Source organism: Crinia signifera, chromosome 6 (genome assembly GCF_055691185.1).
Source record: "Crinia signifera chromosome 6, ASM5569118v1, whole genome shotgun sequence".
In the NCBI taxonomy this organism is placed as follows: Eukaryota; Metazoa; Chordata; class Amphibia; order Anura; family Myobatrachidae; genus Crinia; species Crinia signifera.
This window is the reverse complement of record NC_139222.1, coordinates 224,276,705-224,304,641: the sequence shown is the minus strand read 5'-3', so window position 1 is coordinate 224,304,641 and position 27,937 is coordinate 224,276,705. Positions and strand designations below refer to the sequence as shown.

The 27,937-nt window shown below is 43.1% G+C and overlaps 1 protein-coding gene across 4 annotated transcripts in view; it reads left to right on the top strand.

Annotated features, from left to right (window-relative positions):
• The first annotated feature begins 947 nt into the window (after window positions 1–947).
• Window positions 948–27,937, top strand: part of LOC146009024 (solute carrier family 22 member 15-like) — a 297,660-nt gene continuing 270,670 nt past the window's right edge. For 2 of the 4 annotated variants that reach the window (XM_083148995.1, XM_083148997.1), the window contains exon 1: window positions 948–1,048. In XM_083148995.1, the coding sequence (XP_083005121.1) occupies window positions 959–1,048 (90 nt within the window). In that variant the 5' untranslated portion in view covers window positions 948–958. Of the gene's footprint in view, window positions 1,049–1,081; window positions 1,327–27,937 lie in introns of those variants that run through there. The other 2 variants (XM_083148996.1, XM_083148998.1) reach the window with 2 other exon arrangements.

The following is a 27,937-nucleotide window of genomic DNA, read 5'->3' as shown; positions in this document are numbered from 1 at the left end:
TATCTCCTTCCACTTTATCTCCAGTTTATCTCTTCACCAGGCTTAATACATCTGCCCCACAGTGTCTTATATAGCGCCGCAGATTCCGTTACAGGGTCTTATATAGCGCAGCAGCTTCCGTTACAGCGTCTTATATAGCGCAGCAGATTCCGTTACAGTGTCTTATATAGCGCAGCAGATTCCGTTACAGGTTGTTATATAGCGCAGCAGAGTCCGGTACAGCGTCTTATATAGCACCGCAGATTCCGTTACAGTGTCTTATATAGCGCCGCAGATTCCGTTACAGGTTGATATATAGCGCAGCAGATTCGGTTACAGTGTCTTATATAGCGCAGAAGATTCCGTTACAGGTTGTTATATAGCGCAGCAGATTCCATTACAGGTTGTTATATAGCGCAGCAGATTCCATTACAGGTTGTTATATAGCGCAGCAGATTCCATTACAGGTTGTTATATAGCGCAGCAGATTCCGTTACAGCGTCTTATATAGCGCAGCAGATTTAGTTACAGTGTCTTATATAGCGCAGCAGATTCCACTACAGGTTCTTATATAGCGCAGCAGATTCCGTTAGCCACGCACCCAATTCATTACCGGGGGGGCGCGAAATATGCCCTTGCTCCGGGCACCATGACACCTAGCTACACCGCTGCTTCTATCTATCTCTCCAGGAGGGACACATTTCTCTGTTTCTGGACTTCTCCCTTAATTAATGATTGCCATCACCTGTGTTGCAGCACCTTTCTTATCCATTTACCTGTGTGAAACAGGTGATGGCAATTGGCAATCATACATTATGAGGGAAGTCCAGGAACATCGCAACGTGTCCCTCCTGGGTCATGTTGGGAGGTATGTGCCTCTGTTTTATCTAAAAAGGGATTTATTGCAACTCATAATAATGGCCAGAAGTGTAGTAGCAACAGCTAGGCCATGGCCTGTAGTGTACCTCTCGCCCACAGCATGTACAGCAACAGCACTGAGCAGAGCACTATGTGTGACAGAGCACACACAGCAGTGAGCAGCACGGCCGCGGCGGCTGACGCAATACAGGTATACGTGACGTCTGCGACACAGCGCGTCCCCGATCCCGAGCGCGCCTGGCTAGAGCGAGGCTGCTTGGGCCGAGCGGCTGTGTGATGTGTACGGAAACTGCCGAGTCCCTCGTCAGCAGCGTGACGTCAGAATGCTCGCTTTCACACGTGTAGCCATGTCAGCAGCTGCAACAGTGCGTTAGGGGACGGCAGATGGACCTAGATGAGGCATTTCTATCGGTCGGGGAGTTCGGCCGGTGTCAGAAGCGGCTGACCGCGTTCCTAGTGCTGCTACAGGTCGGTCCTCTCTCATTGAGGGTATTTGGGCCAATCAGAGTGTGCCCTGTAAACTCTGTGATCACTGGTGTCATCAGTACTCAGGGGGACCGCGCAGTGGTAACTCTTATCCACTGACCCCACTCGTCAGGGTTCTAGAAGGTGTTACTGCTAGGAATGAGTGTCCCATCATCATGGATACACTGAAGCCTCACTTCTAGGTATAGGCAGCCTGACCAGTATCCCTATTAGCCATATGGCAGGCTGTGGAACCCTGCTGCTGCAGAACCTCCTAGGACACAAGGGGATGCGGTCATTCGTCAGACTGCATTTAGGTCTACAGTCATTAGGTTGACCCCACTAGGTCGACTGGCAGGAAGCTCGACCTGACTTAAGGTCGACATGGGCCAAGGTCGACATGACTTAAGGTCTAATTTGCATAAAGGTCGACATGAGAGGTCGACTGGTCATAAGGTCGACATGGGTTTTTCACTGTTTTTTGAGCCGACATGTGCCGACAGGCGGTATTTCATGCCCTACCATCCACTAGGGCGTGGTGGGAGAATAAAATAGTGTGCCAAGCGCAGCGAGGCACCGTGCCCGAAGCATTGCGAGCGAAGCGAGCGATGCGAGGGTCCGATTCTCATTGCCAACTGTGTCCATGTCGACTGTGTCGACATTCGGATAAAAAAACAGTGAAAAACCCATGTCGACCTTATGACCAGTCGACCTTCCTCATGTCGACCTTTATGCAAATTCGACCTTAAGTCATGTCGACCTTGGCCCATGTCGACCTTAAGTCAGGTCGACCTTCCTGCCAGTCGACCTAGTGGGGTCGACCTAATGACTGTAGACCTAAATGCAGTCTGACGAATGATCCCATTCCGACACAAGTCCCATTTATGAGCTCATACAGATTCCAGCTGTAACTGACCTGCAATAACCTTAGCTGCCTGTGCAAAGTTAAGCATCTGCAGGTGTTGTATGTGCTGTACAAGAGGCACTGAGCCATGCATTGTATGTACTGTATGGAATTGCAGGCTGTGAACCATTTATGTAAAAGGCGTCTGCAGCACCAGCAGAAATAATAAATATCTATTGATTGAACTAGTGGGGAATGTAATTTCTGTACTATGACTGAAATGTAAATAATGTTCACAGGCAAAAGAATAAGGCCTAGAAAGGGCGATTTAAAATATTTAAATAGTTTTGTATATAATAAATGTTCCGACCTTGGTTTTGTAGAAGAAAAAAATAGAAAGCTGCAAAAAAAACAAAAACAAACTACGTTTATTAAAATCTGCAGAGCGCAAGTGTTCTGTAGTTTAAGCACTGCTATAAATGCCAAGCTGTAGCTGAAAAGCTCCACCCCTTTCCTGCTAAGCCACACATGGGGCAGGGGTATGATCCTCCAGTATGTGGGAGACATGGGGGTAAATTTCCTAAGATGGGAGTTCTATTTCAGATGGGATGTTGCTATGGGCAACCAATCAGATCTATTATCTTTTAGAAGGTGCTAAATAAGAAGTAGATTCTGATTGGGTGCCCATAGCAACACCTCATCTTAAATAGAACTCCCATCTTAGTAAATAAACCCTGTGTGGTACCAGTACACATAAGTGTGCACTGATGCCGCTTCTCCACCATGTTTGGCTGACAATGGGGTAATGACACCTGCAGTTGTTAATCAGTAGCTGCAGGTATCAGAACAGTCGGTGCCCCTGACTGTTCTTACATTGCCGTACACATTGTCATGTTATCCTAAAGTTGTTATAGGAGCATAGTGCTTCGGTAATGCACCACATGCCGGCAAATGCATACATTGGCGAGAAGCGGTATCAGTGTGGAGAGTCATACTTACATCAACCCCAATGATTCCTGTGCATCCTTCATTATATATGGGCAACTCTGTTGAGCGAAAATTATTGTCAAAAGATATGTTTTACTTTATTTTAATAAATGTAGTATTTACATTGGGCCTGATTCAGACCTACTTGCTGGGCTGCCCCACGGAGCCCCTCCCCAGCCCCTGTACATGTCAATGCACACAGGGGGGAAATCACTACCATCAAATGGCTTTTCCCCTGCATGAAGTGCTGAGTGCTGCAAAGGCCTGGCAACTGCTGTGTTTTCTGGGGAACTCAGAGAAAACTCTGACGTTCTGCCCCCAAATGCCCGGAACCTGTCAATCACCATGCGTGATTAGCAGACACCTGCTGGGGAGCCTCCTGGCTCATCGGTGCCTGGACTGCATACAATACATCGTATTCCCCAGCAAGTGCTGCTAGATCCGATAAATCTTATGTGCAGCACTTGCAATCTCTGAATCCCATTTTCATGGGACTGCTGATTGGAATCGGATGTTAGGCACATACGATGTGGCCACTTTTCACCCGATTTCTCAGCCTTGTCCATCGGAATGTGGTGAAAAGGTCCCAAATTGTATAAGTGTATGGACAGCTTAAGGGTATATTGCAGAAAGCCTATTTTATTACAAAATATCTGTACTGTGTTCTTCTTTAAGATTTGGGTTACTTAAATGTCCCACATATTACAAACAATTAATGGCCTTACTCCACTGAGGAATATTCCAGACCAAGGTCTGTGCATCGATAAGCTCTGAGGAGCAGGGCCCCCCACCATCATGGTTCCCACTCAGTGACTTGCTTCAGTTTGCCATTCCCAGGATTATTTCACATATTTGCGGTTGTATACCTTCTATACTGTATTGTTTGTTTTGCCTATTGTAATTCTTCATGTGTGGTGCTATGGATACTTGGTGGCTCCATATAAATTGGTGATAATTTAAAAAAAAATATGTTTAATTGTATCTGTAGAAGACATTTTCTGCCTCTATTTATCATGAAAAATGTGTCGAGGGCAGTTGAGCGATGCTGGCATGCCATAGTTAAGCATAGACCTTTTTGGCAGCCTTTTGGGGTACTTCTGTGCACTTGTGACCCAGAACACACTGGGATTTCACATAAGCTTCATCTCTTACTTCCAGTGGAAATTCTCCACCCAAAAAAAGAATGGGAGGACAGCTTGCATTATAAGTACCACTTCAGTTGCTTATGGGGAAGTTAATGCGGGATGGACTTGCAAAGGGCTTTCTTGCGCTCCCCCCGCTGCCTGAGTCTCCGCAGTCAGGATTCTGACGTTGGGTAAATGACTGTCAGAATCCCGACTGTGTGTTATACCACACCCTAGAAAACCATAGGGGCGAGCCAGGTTGTTCTGTGTCCGTTTGGCTAGTTAAGGACAGCCTATATATTTTACTGTGTGTGTGTGCATCTATTTGCGCTATATATATATATATATATATATATATATATATATATATATATATATATATATATAATGGTACTTATGTATTATCTGGGCTCTCATGTTAATGCACCCCATTTTTTCATACCCCTACTATCCAACTACGCATGGAGTTGATTTTATATAGTGTGGCGAGCGCAGCGAGCCACCGTGCCCGAAGCGTGGCGAGCACAGCGGTCTCATAAGAAAAACGGGAGCCCAGATATTACATAAGTACCATATATATATATATAATTTTGTTTGTGTTGTGAAATAAGTTGTTTCATCTATTTGTGACTTCTGGTTTAACATTTCTATCACTTTCATATTTAATTACTACATGTTATTGTAACAATGGCAGTGCATAATTTTGATGCAAGTGTTGACACCGTATTCTTCCCTATAGTAAACCTACAAAATGATGCCCATACACTTATGTCCCATCGCATCCAATCGGATCTTATGGTACAAAAAGTGCCCTCTTCCAGCACTCGATATCACATTCCATCTGTGTTGGCACATCGGGAAGAGGGTCGGCTGCGGAGTAGCGTAGCGATGGTGGGGGTCAACACAGCGGTAGAATTTGAATTTTTTTTAAATACTGGGCGGCCTTTTGATTGGCTGAGAGAGCTCAGCCAATCAGAGGGCCGTCCAGCGTTTTTCAAGTTCTGCCGTAGCCGCTGACCTTTCTGCTGCCTTTGACACTGTTGACTGCCCTCTCCTTCTCCAAATCCTTCACTCCCTTGGTCTGCGTGATACTGCTCTCTCATGTCTAAGACTGAGCTGATCATCTTCCTGCCCTCCCACATAACCTCACCTTCCACAATTTCACTATCTATTGATGGATCAACGATCTCCTCTAGCCACCAAGTACTTGGCGTTACTCTTGATTCCTCATTCTCCTTAAAACCACATATTCAGCATCTCTCACTGTCCTGTAGTTTCCACCTCAAAAATATGTAGACCCTATCTCACCCAGGATGCTACAAAGACCCTCATCCACTCACTAGTCATATCCAAATTGGACTACTGCAGGGCTGACCAAAAGGTCGATCATGATCTACTGGTCGATCGTGTAGCTCCTGCGAATAGATCGTGATCAAGTAGTGCCCCATGTAAGCTGAAGCCTCTGAGAGGTTCTCAAAGGCTTCATTGTTCCCAGTGATGCAGTGCGCGGGTGGCGTCATGATGTTACCCGTGCACCGCAAGTGAGGAGCCAGTGCAGCAGGAAGATCAGAGGCGGTGGCGGAGAGATTAGCATCTGCAACAGGGAGGTCATCAGTGGCGGTGGCTGGGAGATCAGCAGCGGTGGGACTCGGGAGCGCTCAGTGACAGTGAGGAGGCTCAGCGGCAGCTAGAGTACAGTAAGATTTTTAAAGTGGGGACATGCACTGCATGTCTGTGGATGGGTTTCTCCTATCCACAGAGTTTTTTTTCTATATACTTCTACATGGTGGGAAGGGGAGGGGGAAGTGGGTATCTTCACAAGTGTAAGGTTGTCCCAGTTGCTGCCTGTGATAAAGTTTTGTGCCCACCTTAAAAGTATATATATATATATATATATATATATACATTTTTAATGGGGCACAAAACTCCCATCACAGGCAGCATCTGGGACAACCTTACACTTGTGTAAAGACCCCCTCCGCCTCTCACTGCATAACAGATGTCAATTTTGGCGCATTCCGTATGACTGATTGTGAGTTTCAGCGCATTCCGTGTGGCAGCATGTGAGTTTCGGCATTTTCCATATGGCAGAATGTGAATTTAGGCACTTTCCGTGTGGAAGAATGTGAATTTTGCCACATTTCGTGTGGTAGAATGTGAATTTTTGCTTATTCTGTCTGGCATAATGTGTAAGGGATGTAATGCACTGGGAGGGGGATATTTTTCATAGGGGGAGATGCCGGTAGATCCCCGGTAAGTGTAAAAAAAAGTAGATCCCAGGTTCCAAACGTCCGACCACCCCTGGACTACTGTTATCTACTACTTTCTGGCCTCCAGCGAAAATGAGCGTCTGAGATGGAGCCCACAGCCGCCGCACTTAACATGCAAAAAAAATGCAAACAGCAGCGGGCGGTATTAACTCTTTGTGCCACAGTTCGGTGCACCAGCTGCTGCACTTTTAGTATTTCCGCCCCCCTTGGTGGAGCCTCTTCCACGGATCATCCTGAGATATGGGGGCAGTAAGGGACTTGGTGATGAGGCTGGAGACTGCCATGTGCTGCTGCCTGCTGCTCTTCTGGCTGTTTGTCGGGAGTCCAGGTGAGCAGGAGCCTGGGGGAAGGGAGGGGGCCACTGGGCGGATAGGTGGCTACAGTCGCTATAGGCCAGAACTGTCAATCTGTATTCCTTGTGTGTATAACAGTTCCTGGCCAGAATGTGCATCTAATGTCTGTTCGCAGTACGACGTCCCACGGATCACTCCATCCATGTGGGAGCCGCATGCGTCTTTTGTTGTCAGATGCATCACTTCCGCTCAGATGATGCCGCTCCAATGGAAACGAACGTCCGGCTGTCTCACTTCTGGCTAGGTGGTGAGCTCTACTCCTATGGAAATGATTGTCCGTCTATTCTACCCGGCTGTGACTTTTTTGTTTGTAGGTTGCCATGGAAACAGCTAAAGTTCAGGAAGGGATTGTCCACTTATTCAATTTTGTTTATAGGTTGCCTTGGAAACAGGATGTATTCACTAAATCCAATCTGTTTGTATGGTTCTATTATTATATTTTATTGTGTCCGCTGAAATAACAAAAATATTCTGTAGTGTCCATTCTTTTAAAAAAGATGGATAGAAAAAATGGTACTTATGTATTATCTGGGCTCCCGATTTTTTCATTGCATGCCACTACTTAAGGCATGCAATGCGATGCGATGCGATGCGATTTTTCATTGTAAAGCATGCAATGCAATGTGATTTTTCATTGTAAAGACCTGATTTTTAATTGTATAGTCAACCATGGGTGATTTCATACCCCCACTATCCAACTACGCATGGAGTTGATTTTATATAGTGTGGCGAGCGCAGCGAGGGGACGTGGATAACTTTACATGTATTCTGCGTCCCCTCTCGGGGCTCGCTGCGCTCGCCACTCTTCGGGCTCGGTGGCTCACTGCGCTCCCCACACTATATAAAATCAACTCCATGCATAGTTGGATAGTGGGGGTATGAAATCACCCATGGTTTACTATACAATTAAAAATTGGGTCTTTACAATGAAAAATCGCATTGCATTGCATTGTATGCCATTATATTGCATGCGATGCAATGAAAAAATCTGACGCCCAGATAATACATAAGTACCGAAAAAATTAGAACCCATTCAATTGATATTGAATACTAGATATATTAATATTTAGATAAAATGAAACAGTATAAACATATATACAATGACTGAAAGTTATATCATTTTTGGGAAAGAAAAATGGAGAAGATATATGATTCAATAAATGGTATGTTTTGAATTGGACTTGGTTCACATTAATCAATGGCTGTTGATTTTTTTTTTTATATATTTCTAAAACCAATGCAGCTACTGCAACGATGGAATCCTTTAGTGTGTATTAATACTCTGTTTATCCTCAGGTAGAGCACTTTGACCAGATAATTCTTCAATTAGAAGATTCCAATATATAAACTTCGGTTTATAATGTATTATATTTTTTATTACTGGATCTTGTTGTACTAAATACCAATGTTTTTTTTTTTTTATTCTTTCTTATTTGCTGTAATTCTGGTCAAATTGAGTAAAGAAAGCAAATTGGAATTTTTAGCTTTCTTCAGTTTTTTTTTGTGAAGTTTTATTCTCAATCAGGGTTCATCTATCTCTTTGATCGATCTCCTCTCTGACGGTATCGATAGCTTCTTCTTACCCTTTACTCAAAAAATCTTTCTTCATTTTATTGGTTTGTGTTTGAAGGATATTATAGTCGCTGCAATTCTTCTTTAAGAGCAAAAACTGGCTTTTTGGGACTCCCTTTAACCAAGGACGATGGTGCTGGCTGTCTATTGAAATATAGGTGTTTTCATCCATAGTATATATGATGTCCCTTTCAATATAAATTGTCATGTCTAAAAAATGTACCTCCTGACGGCTGAAATCGAATGTTAAATGTATGTGGTGATCATTTAAATTTTATGATTCTGCAAATAGTTTTTATTCAGATTCTTCACCCTCCCATATTAAAAGCACGTAATCTATATAACGTTTCCATTTCAGCAATTTTGTACCGCAAGCTATGCTACTGTAGATTGATTCTTCTTCCCACCGGGACATGAAAAGATTAGCATAGCTAGTGGCAAATTAAGTCCCCATTGCTATTCCTCTTAATTGCAGAAAGTACTTCCCCTCAAAATAAAAAAAGTTCTTATGTAAGATAAATGCAATTGATTCCAAAATAAATTCCTTCTTCGATATGGTGTACTCAGATTTCTCTAGATAAAAACTTGTGGCTTGAAAGCCATCTTCATGGGAAATACACGTATAGAGGGAAGATACATTTCCTGTTCCCAATATATTTTGTCCATTCCATGGCTCAACTTGTAGCAGTCTTAAAATGTCCCCTGTGCCTTTTTTGTATAGGAGAGTTTCTCAACGACCAAAGGTTGTAAAAGCTGACAGATTGGAAGTTAAGGAGCTGGTGCCAGGTATGATGCCCAGGGGGATTAACAAAGTTTTAGTGCAACTTGGGTAATTTATAGATAGTGGGAGTAACCTTTTCCTCTACATTAATAAAGTCATACTCCTTTTTATGTATCCCTTGATTTTGTAGAATGCTCACTTAATTCTAGTAGTGGGATCTTGATTTCATTTCCTACATCTCTTTATCCTCCAACTGCCTGTTGATTTCATTAATGTATTGTTCCAGTTATTTCTTCTTTGGTCATACTGTTCATATCTATATCTAGGGTGGTTCCTCCAATTATCGCTTCTCCATCAAGGTTGCTATCTTGGATTCCTATAGGTGTTAGGTTGATCTTCTTGTCTCCCTCTATAATTAGAGTAGTTTCTATTCCATTGATTGACTCTATGGTAATTTTCCCACTGATGTGGTACTTCTCTTGGATGGTAGATCTCATTTGCATATCCTTGAAAAGATAGACATCTTTATGGTTATTAACGTTCCAGTCGCGATGATACATGCTGGTTTCTACTAAATTCTTCAATTTCCTCTCAAGATTTTATTCTTTGTACCTTTTTTGGATTTTTTCTCCATTTTTCTTTTTTAGGAATTTGTATTCTTATTGGATCCAAACTTGTAGTAATTATAATTTCAAAGAAGAAACTTGGTGTTTTTATGGAGTTTTTAAATTATTCTTTGTTCTAGATCTGGGAATTTATCACATGTGAGACTTCAAATATAATCTATCTAGTATAGTGTAGGTGTGGATTATATTATATTGGTAGAACTACACGTCCTTTGAAATAGGAAAATCAGAACGCTTTCAGAATATTAAAGATTTGACAACCCACCATTTATCGAATCCCTTTCAAGAAAAAGATTATTTGATAAATTTGATAAAAATATTTGTAGGGATTCAGAAGATTGTAGAAAGGACAGAAATATAGAAAGAAATTTAGTCAACACAGAGCTGAAACTCATCTACACATTAAAGACCCTGACCCCTTGGGCTTGAACCACGATTTTGATTTAAAATGGTTCCTATGATGGTCTATCCCTGCTCCTTGTCATATCTTTTCCATTTTTATTTTCCCCAAATTATATAACTTTCAATCATTTTATATATTTTTATACTGTTTTTTTATTTTTTCTAAATATTAATTAATGTCTAGTATTCCATTTCATTGAATGGATTCTATTTTTTTCTATCCATCTATTTTAGAAAAATAGACACTACAAAATACTATTTCAGTGGACATAAGGAAATATAATTAGAACCATAAAAAACAGATTGGTTTTAGAGAATACCTCCTGTTTCCTATAAACCTATAAAAAAGAGTGAATAAGCGGACAATTACTACCTGAAAATTAGCTGTTTCCATGGCAACCTACAAACAAAAGTCCCAGTCGGGTAGAATAGACAGACAATCACTTCCGGTTGGAGTGGCGCTCAACGCTGACCGAAAGTGACACGGCCGGACAGTCGTTCACGCTGGAGCGGCATCATCTGACCGGAAGTGCCGCATCTGATGACCAAAGACGTGACCGGAAGTGGACGTGGCCGGCGACCACATCGGTGGAGTAATCCGTGGGACGTCCTATTGAGAACAGACATTAGATAGTGCACATTCTTGCCAGGAACTATCTTATAAGAGCAATATTTGCTCAAGAACTCTGCCGTATATGCTTTATTTAGTAAAAAAGGGTATTTTATACCTGCGCACTAAATCTATCTATTTTGTTTTTCTTAACTAGCAGCTGCACCTAAACGGATCACTGTAGTGTACACATTTATAGACTGTGTATACACATTTATTTTCCTTTAGGAATCTCGGATCCAGTGTGTACACAATCAATCGGTGTACACACCCCACAATTAATTGGACAGACAATTAACGACATATGTATATATTTTTTGTCATTTAAAAAAAAAAATTCTGCCGTGTATTGAATACTTGCATTGGAGCCGTACATATATCTCCTATCACACAAGTGTGACCTTGAAGGAATGCACTATTCCAGCCCACAGTGACAGGACAGTGTATTGAAAAGGCCAACTGATATATATACAAATTATTATTTGCAAATAAAGATCGACATTCTTTTTTAAAAACAAACTGTAGAATTTTCAATAACGGAGCGCCGCACTACTACCTACCCCTATATCATGCTGTATTTGGTGTTCATTCTAGCACCCGCCAACTTTGAAAACACATGCAGTTCCTCTTCCCTGCCTGGGGTGTCGCTGTCTGCTGTAGTGCTTCTAGCACAGTGTGGTCTGTATATCAGCACTGATATGCAAACCAGACTTGTGCTAGAAACACCACAGCAGACAGCGACACCCCAGGCAGGGAAGAGGAACTGCATGGGTTTTCAAAGTTGGCGGGTGCTAGAATGAACACTAGTATTGTTGTTGCATATTTAGGAAATTACCACTTCCTGTTCCCAGAGACAGGAACCGGAAGTAAGGTATGAATAAGGATATGTATAAAAGGCCATCTTAAAAACCACTAGTCTGAGTCCTGAGGAAGAGACAGCACCCGAAAACCTGTTGACTCAAACCTAGGCCCTTATTCTGATCAGTGCGGCCGGATCTGAATATGCGGCCAGCACCGTGCGTGCGAAACCCCGCCTTCCATACGGATCGCCAACTCCGTCCGTACGCGGTAAGAAGCTGGCCGAACGGACCGCACGTGTATTTTTCATGGAATACGCCTTCTCCATCTCAGGGAACCTCCCCCATCATTCGATGGTCGTAGAACATCGAATGCAGGACCGAGTGGTCCACCAGCTCCCGCAACTTCAGACCACACGGACATTTTTCCGTGCAAAAGCAGGGATCTGGGCGGGCAGCTGACATCCGGCGATGTCATATGTCCGCCCCCTACACGTGCGTCACGGCCGCATTACCATACGTACGCCCAGCGTTTGCATCGGAACGCCCATGAAACGCGGGGCGTACGCATATGGTAATGAGCCCAAATAGCCCTTCACGCCCCTCTCCACCCCCTGTTCGGAGTGTTCACATTTCATGCGGGATTTGGCCGTACGCCCCGCTCGCACATGCGCAGAGACGCCTCTGCACATGCGCAGACACAAAACATCGGCGGCACGAACGCACGCGGATATTACCGCACCGATCAGAATAAGGGCCCTAGTGTTCCTCTGCAGGAGAATACTTAAGTGGATAATTGCATCTGCTGTTTGTCTACCTGTGCTTGGATCTAGATCTATGACCACGTGTTTTGACCCCGCATTTAACACCACCCACCCTTGAGGTCCCAGCAGTTTTATTGTTTTATAACTTGAGTTCTGTTCTTAGTGTGTACATTTACCTGTATCATTAAAATACTTTTATGAAGACAAAGATACCTTTTATAGACGTCACACACCATTACACATCGTGATTAAGGGTACTCCACCCAGATGATTTAAAGAAACCGCTATGCATCTGTTGTAGCACCCCTATTGTGAGTTGGGTACGCCATTTATGTACCCACCACGTTTGATGGTTATTATTTGAGGAATTGTACCACACATTGCCCCCGTATTCTGGTTCATTCGCAAAGGCAAATTCCTTCTCAAGTGGACAAAACCATGTGCGCTGCAGGGGGGGGGGCAAATGTAACCAGAGTATAATAAGGGACATAGTTTCTCTTTTTATCCCTACATGTTTATAAATGGAGGATTACATGAAGAACTCTTGGAGAAAAAGAAAAATTTGAAAGATTGAAGCCCAGAAATCAGCACTATTTAAGTACCCCCCCCCCCCCATAGTGTAGCTGAATGCTATAAAAGTTCCAAATGGGAGCTGACTTTTTTTTTTTAAATGTTGTTTACAAAATGTCATGTGACACATGACAGGCAAACGGTAAACTCCTTCCACTGCACAAGCCTTATATATACTTTCTCGCAAAATGTCACTCAGGCATATTTTGGATTTCAGCTGCTTCCAGCTTACTTGAAATGTTGGTGGTAACAGAAATAACTTAAATAAAAAATATATATGGCATGCTGAAGCAAAGCAAAATATTGCATTAAATGGTATTGTCAATCTTTTACCTAATAACTTCTAATCATAGTGATAAATGCGGCAGCAGTGCGGTTACCAGTGCCCAACTGTACTTACTTTTATGTCACAGATTCCCTATTTCTAGTAATGAACGTCGGCTAAGGCCTGATGACTAAAAGCCAGATGCTGCAGTTGTGTTGGCAATCTAGAAGGGTGATTATAGGTGTCCTGGCAGCCTGATCCTGTTACTTGAAGTAAATGAGAGAAAACGACAAAGTGCACAATGGGAACCCAAAGTGGTGACTCCACACCACTGAAAATACACAGAAAAAAACATATAGGTGGGTGTTCCCTCCACTGGCCCAGTGGAGGGAACACCCATCTATCAGTTTTTTTTCAGTGGTCCTGTATCTTGGTCTAAGCAGGAAGTGCCATAATTATGACTCATTTATAACGCTTTCACACCGCAAATGCAGAGTCAGACCGGGACTTTGAAACAGTTCAGTCCCGGTTCTACCCTGCATTTTGGTCAGTTCAGATTGCTTCAGCGAACCGGCAATATTGCCGGTTCCCTGACGTCGTCTGGGGCGCGGCAGAACGGTGGAGCTTAATTGGGGGCAGGGGATGAGGCAGCACTTAGCGCTTCCTCCATTGGTGTGAACGGGAAATGGGTCGCTCGACCCGATTAACACGTTCAAACAGCAAAGCAGCACGGCAAAATCTGGTAAGAACCCTTCGTTTTTACCGGTTCTTATTGCCCCGGTAACCCCTTTCACATCACACCAATTACCGGATTGAACTGGCAAATAGGTGCCATGTGAAAGGGGCATGACGGAATGTTAACAAAAGGTGCAGTATACTGGGGAAATTATTTTTATCAGGGTATCATGTGCTAGACAATGGTTTTAATGGGTATTTGAACCTTTCAGCAATGAAGAAATAAATATCCTTCATCCACATTATCGGGTTAAGCATTCATTTTGTGCAAACCACTCAATGGAAGATAACGGATTTGTACCCTAGGGCTTAATTCTTGAGAACACAGGTTCTCAAAGTCAATCCTCAATAGTACCCCACACAGTGCATGCTTTGCAGGTCTTCTCACAGAATCAGGTGAAATGATTTGCTCCACTTGCGAATCTTTTAACCTGAAAAACGTGAACTGTGTGGGGTCCTGAGGACCGAGTTTGAGAACTACTGCCTTAGAATTATGCTTTTAAAACATCCTTTACCACCCTCTAAAAGCTAATGGAGTACTTTTGGTCTCCCAAATGAGAAGGCCACCTTCCTCATCCCACCAACACTTGTCTGTTGAAGGTGATGGGACTGCTCAGTATCGTGAATCAATGGGTCCCTGCTGACATGAATTGCATCAGCACACACCCTCCTATTCCCAGATTTCTCAAAGAGGAGGTATATAATTGCAGGAGGCATGAAGGGAAAGGACCTAGGTGCTCGCACCCTGGATGAGGACAGCTACTGTGGCATCTTGGTTGAACTCTATGTACCATGATTGAGAGCATACATACAAAATGTATTTTAGATTATATCCCAGACCGACTAGCTAATATATTTGCCTCCGCTTCGCCTATGTGTTGGAGTGAGTGTGGGTCGGTCGGCACATTTGTGCGTACTGTATATGGTGGAAGTCACAAGTTATATTTCTTATGGAATCATGTATTTTCTCAACTTGCATCTCTCCATAGCCATCCTGTGCAGAAAGACCGATGGGCATGGGCATTTCTCCTGTGGTGTCCCATGTTAGTACTTGCCATAGCTAATGCCTGGTACACATCAGGACGATTAGGGCCCGATCCCCTCAATCTAGATCCAATTCCGACCAATTGGATGTAGATTGTGTGGTGATTGGGCCCTTTTCTGTCCTGGTGTGGACCGATACTGATCCGATGCGCGGTCTCGCGGGTCGGTCGTTATTCAGATCCTACCTGCTGCAGGTAGGATCTGAATAACGACCATACTGCCGGGTGCGGGTCGCCATTGGATCGGACCCGCTCACGGTGCACATCGTGAGCGGGACGTGCCCCCCCGCATCATCGTGAGCGGGTCTGAAGAAACACTGACGACCCGCTCACAATGTGCATCGTGAGCGGGTCGTCGTGGTGTGTACCCTACATAAGTCCTGGAGACAACCAAGCACTCCAATCATAGCTATTCCTGGAGGAGAGAACCGAATCCTCTTTCTGTATCTGCACCTTAGTCTCTCACTTCTGTATGTGCCATGATTTGTCGGCAAGTCTGACTGTATTGAGAAATAATATATGAATGGTTTTAAAAGTGAATAGAATATTTTTATGTTCTTTTGGTCATAATCAGAACTTTCCGTATAAGGCTCTTCCTTCATATCTTGGAAGTACACTCTGCTCTCAAAGGCTGGGGGAGAACAAAAGCTGCTGCTGGGTTTGAACAAGGTCCTTTCATAAAATCGTGTCATTTAGCACCATTCACAATGCGTCTCTGGCTTCCAATGTGTTGCATTATGTAAAATGACAAATTGTCATTTTACAAGCTTATTTTGAGTTCCTGATGGGAAAACAAAATGCGTAATTGTATCCATATAATAACTCTGTAATGGTTTCGCAGAAAGAGACATAAGGAATATTGTTGCAGTGTATTAAAAGAACTCACTTTAAAATAACATATTTACTATGATGTACTGGGAATCGCCGGGCCTGTGATATTGAAAAGCTTTGTGTTATGAGTGAGTTATTCTATATAAATCTTGTTACGTAACATTAGCGTTTAGATATAAAATCGCTATAAAGGATAATATGTTGCATTACTGATCCTCCAGGTCTATGGCCACATATCGGGATGATTTTCTGGAAAACATACCGTACAGGATTATAGTTGATCTTTTATTGTGTATTATGTTCTGTCTTCTGCAGCTACAGTGATTGGAATTGTTCTCCTATAAATTTAGGGCTTTATGTGTATCAAATCCTGATGGCCGTGTGTACACCTCACTGACCAATGCAGCCACAGGGATTACTGGCTCCAATTTGACTTTGGTTTTTCATTGTATACATATTGAGCACATATTGATCATTGCTTTCAAGTGGATTAGCAAAGAATACTTCCGTCACACTGCTAGATTGTTGTGGAGCCTGTTGGGGACCAAGCGGGTTATTCTAGTTTACTCGCAAAGGCACAATCACTCTCTAATGGACAAAACCATGTGCACTGCAGGGTATGGGGTGGGGGGTGGGGGGGGGTGGGGTGATGTAACTTGCAGAGAGAGTTAGATTTGGGTGGGGTTTGTACTTCAAACTGATATCTATATTGCAGTGTAAAAAATAAATCAGCCAGTATTTACCCTGCACAAAAACAATAAAAAACCCAAATCTAACTCTCTGCACGTTATTTCAGCTCCACCTGCAGTGCATATGGTTTTGTCCATTAGAGAGAGATTGTGCCTTTGCGAGTGATCCAGAATAACCCCCCAATGTAGATGTTTGAGCAGTAGCAAGGAATATAGCAGGTCTAATGTAGTTCTTATGCATACTCTGGAGGATGTTTAATCCAGGTGGTTGAGGAAGACCCAGAAAATACACCTGTGGTCCCCACAAGGGAGCCCTGTAAGCCCTTTGGCTGGGTCACCTAGAAAGAGTAGAGAAGGACTAAATAATGAAGAATGAACTGGACTGGATACACTTTAATAATAATAATAATAATTATTATTATTATATTTTTATTTATAAGGCGCCATAAGTGGTACGCAGCGCTGTACATATAGAACACATTATAACAGTACAGGGTATACAGAACTAGACATAACAGTGACAGAAAAACAAAAAACAAGCACAATTAACAGCACAAATCTTGGTACACAATACAGCTGAGATATAGGGAAGTGAATGAGAATAGGTGCAGGTATAGATTGTAGGTAAGTAAGAGAGCTGCAATTGAAAGGCAACAAGAGGGAGGAGGGCCCTGCTCTAAGGAGCTTACAATCTAGAGGGAGGGGGAGACAGACAGGTGACACGAGGTGCAGGTAAGGAGACCTGTCCCCCCCTCTACCTGCACCCTTGACCCCTAACAGCTTTGCACAGTGGTCCATGCCACAACACACCCTGCTAGGGGGCAGAAAGCATGCAGAGTGAATAGGTATAGCACAGGATTGTGTAACCATGGCTCTGGTACAACAGTGTAGTTCAGGAAGATAAGTATAGAGTTAGGGTAAGTAGTGTGAGAAGCAGGTCTAGAGGGACATATACAGTGCACAGAGAACTGATGTGGAATCTGGCACACAGAAATGGATACAGAGAAAATATGACCGATCTTAGGGTAAACAGAAAGTACTGGCTATGAGCATAGGTCTTAGAGACCTGCAGACAGGGAGCTTGTTGAGGGCTGTACATTCAGTATGTGTTGTAGGTGGAGAAGTCCTTAGCTCACTGTTGTATGTTGATAGCAGTATGTTTGGGTGATATTAGAAGGTAGATGGGTGTCCTCCTGCCCGCTCCTGTTTATCTCCGGGATATCTCCAATATTCTTATTAATATTTCCTCACACTGTACACTACACACTTAACAGCTGCACACAACACAGCCGCACATGGCAAACAGCTGTCCAGATTCAGATAAAATAGAAATGTCTCAGACCTGTGTCTGGCCCTTAATTGATAGCCCCACCCACAGCAAAAGGTTTGCTTCAAAGTGTGAATAGGTAAGTTCCAATACACCCCCCCACTAATACAATATCCTTTCCTGCCCAAATACAGACTAAACAAATACAAATGTAACTTAGTCACTATGCAGGGATGTTAGGAGTAGGAATCCAATTACCAGCAGGGTTTGTTACAGCAGAAAAACAAACGTCATTATGCAGGCATGTTAGGAGTATGAATCCAATTACCTCTCGGGGATGCTGTTCTTCTTCACCATGGTGACTGGCCAACTGGGGGCTTCCACCTCCCTGTGAACGGATATCAGATGCAAAATTCAGTGACGGGTGTAAAGACCTGGGAAAAATGGCCGGGCCCTGGGGCTGTGGAGAACGGCTACGTAGGTGCTGGATGCCGAAAGAGAAATGGCAGCCTGAGCTTCAAAGGGCAAGTAACAGACTCGGGTGACGGAGAGTGGGCTAAGGGAAACCTGACCGGGACTGCCTAGAGACGACGAACAACCACCGGAGCCGAATACACGAAGACATAAGCTGACTGGATAGACTTGGACTGTGACTTAACCGGACTGGACTTACTGGACTTGTACTAAGACTAAAACTGAAGAGTCTCAAAAGACGAGAGCAACGTTGTGCTGGCCCCCTCCAAGAGTCCCGCTATATACCCTGTAGTTGAATGTGATTGGATCCTAAGGTCACATGAGTGAGGATCTGATTCTGGTTGGATGAAAGATGATCCAACTTCCGGTTTATAAGAGCAGGAGCAAGATAATGCGTTTTTATTACGTTGAGGATGCTAACAGTTGGAATTTCGATGTCGACATTGTTAGCAGTTGGACCTATGGCACAGGTCTTTTGAACAGCATGGAATTCCGGTACTGGATGATTGCACCCATTCATGTCATGCATTAATTCAGTTTAGTGCAGGATCTTTCAGCACAACAATACACAACCGCACTAATCCATAGACACCAGATTATAGTTGGGGGAGCATTCCTCTGTGTGCATCTTAAGTTGTCACCTCATTCACCAAAATTAAATCCAATATAACACATATGGGATCAGTGGAAATTTTAGGTATTTGTGAGCAATTATTCAGTGGACATGCTCTAATCAAATATTCACAGTATTCATGCTGCTGTAAATCATTTAGTAGGAAGACCTATGTCTCATAGTGTTCCTTATATAATTGGATTTGTGCAGGGATTGTGAGGGCATTAATTTGTGGTGCTGGGCAGGGAGGGGGCATGGCTCCACCTACATCACCATTGGGACGGTCTGGCATTCCTCGATGTCCCTGATGGAGTTGTGCCCAAGACGTGTTGTTACTGATGGGGGCACGCCCATCAGTTAATTAAGAGGATTTTATACTGGATCATAGATATACATTATTTATTTATTTATTTACATTTTCTTGTAGATCACAGAATTTTCCATTGCTCTTTACAATTGGAAACAACAGTGATTAAACAAACTGTAGAAACAACCGACATAGAGGTAGAAGGGCTCGGCTTGCAAGCTTACAATCTATAGGGATAATAGGAGGGATAAGTAAGGATAGAATACCATAGCATGATAGTCCTTATGGAATGCAATTAGATATGAATGCTACTGGAGCTAATGTGGGTGTTCCGGAATATGATAAGCTTGCCTATAGAGATCAGTTTTTAAGGAAGGCTTGAAAGTTCGGAGGTTAGAGGAGAGTCTTAATGTGCATGGAAGGGCATTCCATAGGGTGGGTGCTGCCCAACAAAAATCCTGCAAGTGTAAATTGGAGCGAGTAATGAGTGTGGATGAGAGACGCAGATCTTGTGCAGAGCGGAGAGATCGGGTTGGGATATATTTTGAGATATGCGAAGAGATATAAGTCGATTGTAGTCAAAGTAATGGCTATGTATGTAAGTAGAAGTATTTTATATTGAATGCGGTAACAGGCAACCAATGGAGGGACTGACGGAGCGGATCAGCCGATGTTGAAAATCTAGCCAGGAAGATCAGCCTCGCAGCTGCATTCAAAATTGATTGCAGCGGGGAGAGTCTTTTCTTAGGAAAACCGGTAGGGAGGTCTATTTGCCGTATTTATTGCGTGATATAATGAGTGCACAGATATGCTTTTTTGCAATGTCTTGTGTAAGGTATGGACGAATTTTGGTTATGTTTTTTAAGATGCATGTAACACGATTTAGGCCCTTATTCTGATCGGTGCGGCCGGATCCGATTATGCGGCCAGGACCGTGCGTGCGAAACCCCGCCTTCCATACGGATCGCCAACTCCGTCCGTACGTGGTAAGAAGCTGGCCGAACGGACCGCACATGTATTTTTCACGGAATACGCCTCCTCCATCTAAGGGAACCTCCCCCATCATTCGATGGTCGCAGACCATCGAATGCAGGACCGAGTGCTCCACCAGCTCCCACAACCTCAGACCACACGGACATTTTTCCGTGCAAAAGCAGGGATCTGGGCGGGCAGCTGACATCCGGCGATGTCATATGTCCGCCCCCTACACGTGCGTCACGGCCGCATTACCATACGTACGCCCAGCGTTTGCATGGGAACACCCATGAAACGCGGGGCGTATGCATATGGTAATAAGCCCAAATAGACCTTCACGCCCCTCTCCACCCCCTGTTCGGAGTGTTCACATATCATGCAGGATTTGGCCGTACGCCCTGCTCGCACATGTGCAGAGATGCCTCTGCACATGCGCAGACACAAAACATCGGCGGCCCGAACGCACCCGGATATATCCGCACCGACCAGAATAAGGGCCACAGAGACAGATTGAATGTGAGGAATGAAGGACAGCTCAGATTTGAGGATGACCCTTAGGCAACGAGTTTGTGTAGTAGGATTGATTGTTGTGTTCTCAACACTGATAGAGATATCAGGTTGGTAACTACTTTTGGCTGGTGGGAATATAATTAATTCTGTTTTGGAAATGTTGAATTTGAGGTGGCGAGATGACATCCAAGATGAAATGGCAGAAAGGCATTCAGAGATGCGGATCAATACTGATGGTGACAATTCCAGGGAGGATAGATAGATTTGAGTATCATCAGCGTATAGATGATAATGAAATATAAAAGAGTTGATTGGTTTAATGAAATTAAATAATTATGATAAAATTGTAGTTGAGAGGGGGGATATTTAGTAGAACTATCTATTATTATAGAAACCAAGGGATAAGTTCAGTTTTTAAGGAGCATGGAGTAAATAACTAGTAGTATAAGTAAGGGAAGGAAAAGCTCAAGAGGGGAGAGGGCCCTGCTTGTGATTGTGCATTCTTTTGTGGAGCAAAAAAGGGTGGGCAGGAGTTTGAAGGTTAGAGGTGTAAATAGGTAAGAAATGGGCAAGGGCTTTGTAAGGAAGTGCGAGATGCTTGAATTGGGTTTTGAAGGAGGGGGGGGGGGGGGGGTGGGCAGATGGCTGAGCAGGTGCACTGATTACAAATTGGAGTGGAGAGAGTCATGGAGGCCAGATAAAGAGAAGTTACAGTAGTGTTATGTGTCAATGAAGGTCTTCATACCATCCTAAAAAGAAGGATCTGATCCTAGAAATGTTTTTGAGATGGCAGGACTGCGAAAGGTACTGTAGCAGAGGGAGCTGTTGTCACGGTGTCGGATTCAGAATAGTGAATACCAGGCTGGGGATTGACTGGATTGACAGGGGTGCGGAATCTTACCATTCTGATGTTTTTTGCCAGTGACCCCTCCGAGTGGAATATGGGATTTGCAGCACCAGACACGCCAGTCGTGGTCCCCTGATCAGGTTCCCTATTTAGGACTGGTAGACGGGTGGAGTGGAGACAGGATTACTCATGATCTTCAAAGCCAGGTCAGAAACCAGCGGGCAAGGCAGGTACCGAAGGATTAGGCAGGAGAAGTCTGAAATCAGGCCAGGTCATATACTGGGAGTCACAGGCAGCAGTACACAGGGAGTAGGCAGGAGACTGGTCAAGGTGAAGCCGAGTCATAAGGTGCGTACACACATACAGATTTTTCTGTCTGATCTATCTGGTGGGAACAAAAACCTGGAAATGTATGGGAGCATATGACAAATGTCAATCAAAAATTTCCACCCAAATGCAGGAAAACATAAAAAATATGCTTTGATAAATTTGTTATCAGAATGATTTAAACAATTTGTCTGAATGACTGTCTGTTTTCAAGCATTTGGGAACAATTTTTTGATTGTCATTTGCTCCCATACATCTCCAGGTTTTTGTTCCCGCCAGATAGATCAGACAGAAAAATCTGTACATGTGTACGCACCTGTACAATGTTAACACTAGCAATGGTACAGGATGGTAAAGCCAGAGAATAGTCACGAGGAAGCCGAGGTCAATCACTGGTAATCTGGAGAGTAAAAACGCAAGGAACGCAGGAGCAGGTTGTGAGCCTATACTCTGACAGGGAATACCTGCCAGGAAGTGCCTTTTATAAGGAGATAATAAGCTCCGCTGTCAGCACTGAGCTAGAACTTCACAGGTGAACTGTGCATGGACTAACCCAGGTGCTGCAATCAGCCTGCAGTGTTCAAACTAACACTGCGCTGGTCAGCATGAAGCAGAGGAAGACAGAGCAAAACCAGCAGGATTTCACAAAGCTGGTAAAGCCAGCCATACATCTACAGATCGATTGTCAGATGGGGCTGGTTGGAACAAAATCCTGGTAATGGATGAGAGCAAATGACAATTGACCATTTGCTTTGAAATTCTGAAAAACTGCCAAACTGCCCTTCAGATACTACCAGATTTTTGTTCCAACCAGCCCAATATGACAATCGATCTGTAGATATATGGCCAGCTTAACACTAAAATACTGAATATTGTCACAGCTGTCAAGGATAAATCTAAAGGGGTCCATGCACGGTGTGTTTTTTGCCTTTTGCACACATCCCATTTCAAAATACAAAATGTACAGATGGAGCCTTCTTCAACTAGCTTTCTCTGGATAGCCATGGTGACCTATGGTTTACCAAGGCCTATTGTTCTCAGCTGCAAACAATACATAGAACAGTACAGTAGGTGATTTAGCATAGGATTAAGTCAGACCGCTCTGGCTCACTTAATCCTATTAAAGGGCTAGATGAGGATGACTCTATCTGTATGTGCAGCCCTTTCTTTTTGTACTAGATCGCACCTTGTTCAAAACACACTCTGTTGTAGCGTATTGCATGCGATTTGAACTAGATGCAATGTGATCTAGTACAAGCGCACAAAGCACATCGCACCGTGTATTGGCATATTCAGGCTGCATAATTGATTGCTGGATGGTAGAAGAAATGGTTGTGCTGTCCATAGATAATGGTATAGTAGGGAGTGAGCATAGGTGTGCGCACATTGAGTGTTAGGGGTGCACAGGCACCCCCAAATGCTGTGCCCACCCTTATGAACAACTCCCTGCCGCTAGCAATACCTTTTACGAAAGTCTATTACTTTTTAGACCTGTATTCCATTAAATATATTGCCCATCAATTGTGTGTTTTGCATTGTTAATTGTACTAGACCATTGTCATATCACTACATACCTGCATAATCCATATAGTTTTTTACTTTATATGCATGTACTGTTATACAGAATAATAAGAATATTAAAACTAAAATAGGCCGGAGATTATGTTCTGGCTGAGAGACATTTTAATATTTTAGCGAGTACCAATAGATGATGGTAAACATGCATAATTGGCAGTTAGACACACCCAATGGGCAATGCTAGACACGCCCAATAAGTGGTGCTAGACACACCCCCTTGATGGTGCACCCCCTAATAAAATGTGCTGCGCACCCTTATGGGAGTGAGGTTATGCAAGAGGATCGGAACATCAACAACATTGTTGTCAACCTCTTTGAATTTTGTTGCTGTCCATGATGTTGCTTATATATCACTCTGGTATATTCTTTTTTGTTGAGACATCTTAGGCAAAAAACAAGCTTACCTTTTTATTTTTTACAAATTAAAATGCAATGTTAAATGTCTTTAAACCTGTGTATTCATTGGTAGTACATCATGGTGCCTCTTATTTGTTATATACTGTAGCATTGCACAGGCATCAAGCTTTTAGAGATGAGCAGAAGGAATTTTTCTCATTATCTATCTTCTGTCCTTATGTCTTGTATCCCAAATTGCTTTTGTAGAATAACGTGACATATTTTCTTGCTCTGTTGTAGTCCCGTTACATGGTGGTAGTGACATTACAGAGTATAGATATGGAGTATTGCAAAAAAAGATGTGAACTTATCAGCTAGTTGATATGTGCTCACTTCCTCTGCTTTTGTTTTAAGCCCAATGAGAATTTCCAGCTGTGAGCACTGGCAGTGATGCCTTGTGAGACACAAGTTATTGAAACCTCAAGAGTGCTAGAGCCTCAACATGAAGACCTGCTCTGTTATCCTGATACAATGTGGAAAAAATAAAATCCTGCCGAGACTCAAAATGCTTTCTGTTGTTTTAAATCTTTTATGGGAAGTTTTATTGTAAAGTTGCCAATATACAAAAATACGTTTTCTAGCTTATGGGGGGGTATTCAATGTTCCCTTGATATTTTCGACGGGGGAAATAGCGGCGGGTCCCTATTCAATGCTGTCTTTACCGACAGCATTGAAGAGGGATCACGCCAGAACGAGACGACTTCATAAGCTGTCGGGCCCGTTCTCCCGTTAATAGCCGTGGATTGTCACGATCCCGGCTGCAGATCGACAATCCACTGCCGTTTACACGGACACGCACACTTTTCTCTGATCGGCAGGCGGGACATTGAATCCTGCCTGCCGATTTGCGTTTAGACCTATTTTTCTTTTACTATTTTCCCTCTTCTTTTTTTAAAGTTTCTTCTTGCATCTTGAGAAAAGTACACAAGGACAGCATACAGGTTTAATCTAATGCTCAACAGTGAGGAAGATGGCAGATCACAATTATGGGGCAAATAAAAAAGGTAGACCAAGCATAGGGCGTAACATAAATAGTGCGCTATATAAAATATTGGGTTGGACAGCAGCAAAAAGTAAAATGTTTTAAAGGGTATATGTGCTGCTCAAAGAAAGCAGCATGACCAGGAGGAATAGACACAGACATCGACCTCATGCAGAATTGGGAGTAAATGCATAGAGTGCTACTTGGAAGTTTGTGAACCCTCAGAAGTTTTTATATTTCTGGTGAAACTTGGCCTAAAACTACCCCAGTTTCAAACACAAGTCCCAAAATTAGATAAAGAGAACCATATGAGACCAAAAAAAAATAGTACACTCTTTTTTTTTTTTATTGAGGAAAATTATTCAATATGACATGTCTGTAAGTGGCAAAAGTATCTGTTATGACCCCCTTCTGCAGCAATAACTGTACCTAAACAATTCCTGTAATTCTTAAATAGTCTTTCGCATTAGCTTGGAGGAAGTTTACCCCATTCCTCAGTACAAAAACAGGTTCAACTGTTATGTTATGATAGGTTTTCTCCCATGAACTGCTCGCTTGAGGTCCTTCCATAACATTTTGATTGTATTAAGGGCAAGACTTTGTTTTGGCCATTCCAAAACTGTAAATTTATTCTCCTTTAACTATTGTTTGGTTGGATGACTTTTGTGTTTTGGGTTGTTGTTTTGCTACATGACCCACGTTCTCTTCAGTTGCAGCTCATGGACAGACCTTTTCCTTTAGAATATTCTTGTGTAATTGAGAATTGATTGACCCATCAATGATGGCAAGTCGTTCCTGTGCCAGATGCAGCAAAATAGGCCCAAACCATAATAGCACCACCATATTGTTTCACAGATGGTATGAAGTATTTATGCTGGAATGCAGTGTTCTTTCTCCAAGCTTAAACACTTCTTATTTAAAGCAAAAATATGTATTTTGTTCTCATCTGTCCACAAAACACTGTTCCAAAAGCTTTCTGGTTGCACTTGCATAACCAGCAGACAGGCAGCAATGTTCTTTTTTGGAGAGCATACGATTCTCCTTGCAATGCACACAATTGTTGTTCAGTGTCCTCCTGACAGTGGACCCATGAATTGTAACTTTAGCTATTGTGAGAGGCCTTCAGTTGCTAGGTTACCTTGGGTTCATTTTGTGGCCTACCTTTTAGACACCTTGTTTCTGGCTTGATCTTTGTTTGTCGACCACTTCTGGGGAGAGTAATAATGGTCTGGCATTTCCTCTATTTTACACAATTTGTCTGACTGTTGATTGGTGGAGTCCAAATGGTTTAGAGGTAGTTTTGTAACTTTTTCCAGCCTTATGAGCATCAACATCTCTTTTAAGGTCCTCATAAGTCTCCACAAACATGTGTTGTGAACATAAGACTTGATAGGGCTATGTTGTTTTAAAAAGACAGGTTGTCCACTTACTGTACTCCTGATTGTCATCCCATAGATTGAAAATTCCTGACTTTAATTTCATCTTCAGTATATCTGCAAAGCCTAAAGGTTCACATACTTTTGACACTCACAGATATGTGATAGGGGGCGGGATGTACTAAAGAAAAAATGTGGTAAAAACCTAGATGTCTATGGCTGCACCCCGCATCGCTGCTGTGTGATCTTCCAGCATGCACACGGGGCTGCCAGCATCTCTGCGCATGCGCAGATGGACCCCCGGGTCCCAGGCAGCCGCGGGGATTTCAAAGGACAGCTTTTATTGGGAGAGCTTCCCTTTGCATTTTACATATGCAATGAGCATCGGGGCGATGGGTGACAGGATCTACCGCAACTGTTTGGTACAACCAGCCCAGGGTGAGATATGTACCAAATAGCAGAGGAGAATAACTGTTGTGCAAAGCTCTTGTGGGGACATAGCAAAATCACCAAAATGCAATTCTAAAATATCTCAACTTACTGATATATATTGTTATATAAGGTTTTTCAAGACAGGGAGGTGGGAGAGTTGTAATGCATGTATCTCCATAATGACGAGGTTTGAAATAAATGATTCAGAAATATTATTTATGGAGCTTGTGTCCATTTGATCTCTTAGACTGTTACTGTAAACTTAAGGATTTTCTTTAGTTTACACCTCCAACCTTCCTGTGAAATCTCATTATGTAAATTAGTCTACTGTTAATTGATTGTCTAAAGATCAGAGGTGACACATTAATTTCTGCTGTATATTTCCAAAGTCTCGTAAATGTCACACATTAAATTGTTCTGAAAGGGTTATTAATGTTCTTGCTGATGTGGGCCATCCCTCTCCATATAGGTTAAGGTATATATCGCTGCACCACTTATTGCCACATTAATATTTATGTAAAATAACCATCCCATTGTAGCTGCACTGTATTGCATGTCACCATCTATTCTGCAGATTAATGACCCACCATTTCTGTATGTTTGTGGAGTTCTTTTTTTTAACTTCAATAAAAATTCACATTATGCAAAATAAAACAGGGAGGGGGAGGGGCAGGGACAGAAATAAAGAAGGGGGGAGGGGGACGTTCGAACAATCGAACAAACGGTCACCAATACAGGCACATAATTACATTACAACATATATCAGTTTGAAACAATACAAAGGCAAATGGATTATGACAGCGGAAAGACATACAGAGACTATATTATGGGTATCCAAGCTGGGTAGAGAAATCAAAACTAATTTTCTATGGAGCCGGGGGTGTCTGGGGGAGGGGGATCCCGCATACTTTGTTTTATGAGGTCAGCACCTTCTCCCGTAGTAATAAACACTCTCCAGGGATTCCAATGGGCCGAAGAGGCTGGTGAGAGGGGGAGGCCAAGGGGACAATCAGTCTCCATTAGGAAGTGCATATGGGTTTTATGTACAACCCTGAGATGAGAGGGAGGAGCTGCTTGCTTCCAACACTGTGCTAACGCAGCGCGGGCTGCAATGCATATGTGGCCTAATACGTAATGCAGTTGGGGGGGGGGGGGGGGGGCTGATTTAGGGAAATAATTTAGGAGGGATAGGGATAGAACCCTATTTCCCTATTTATTAGGTCGAAATTGCTTTCCAATAGGGGGTAATACTGGGATAAGACCAAAACACATGGAACTGATGGCCCACTTCACCACAAAGACGCCAGCAACATTTTGAGCATGAGGG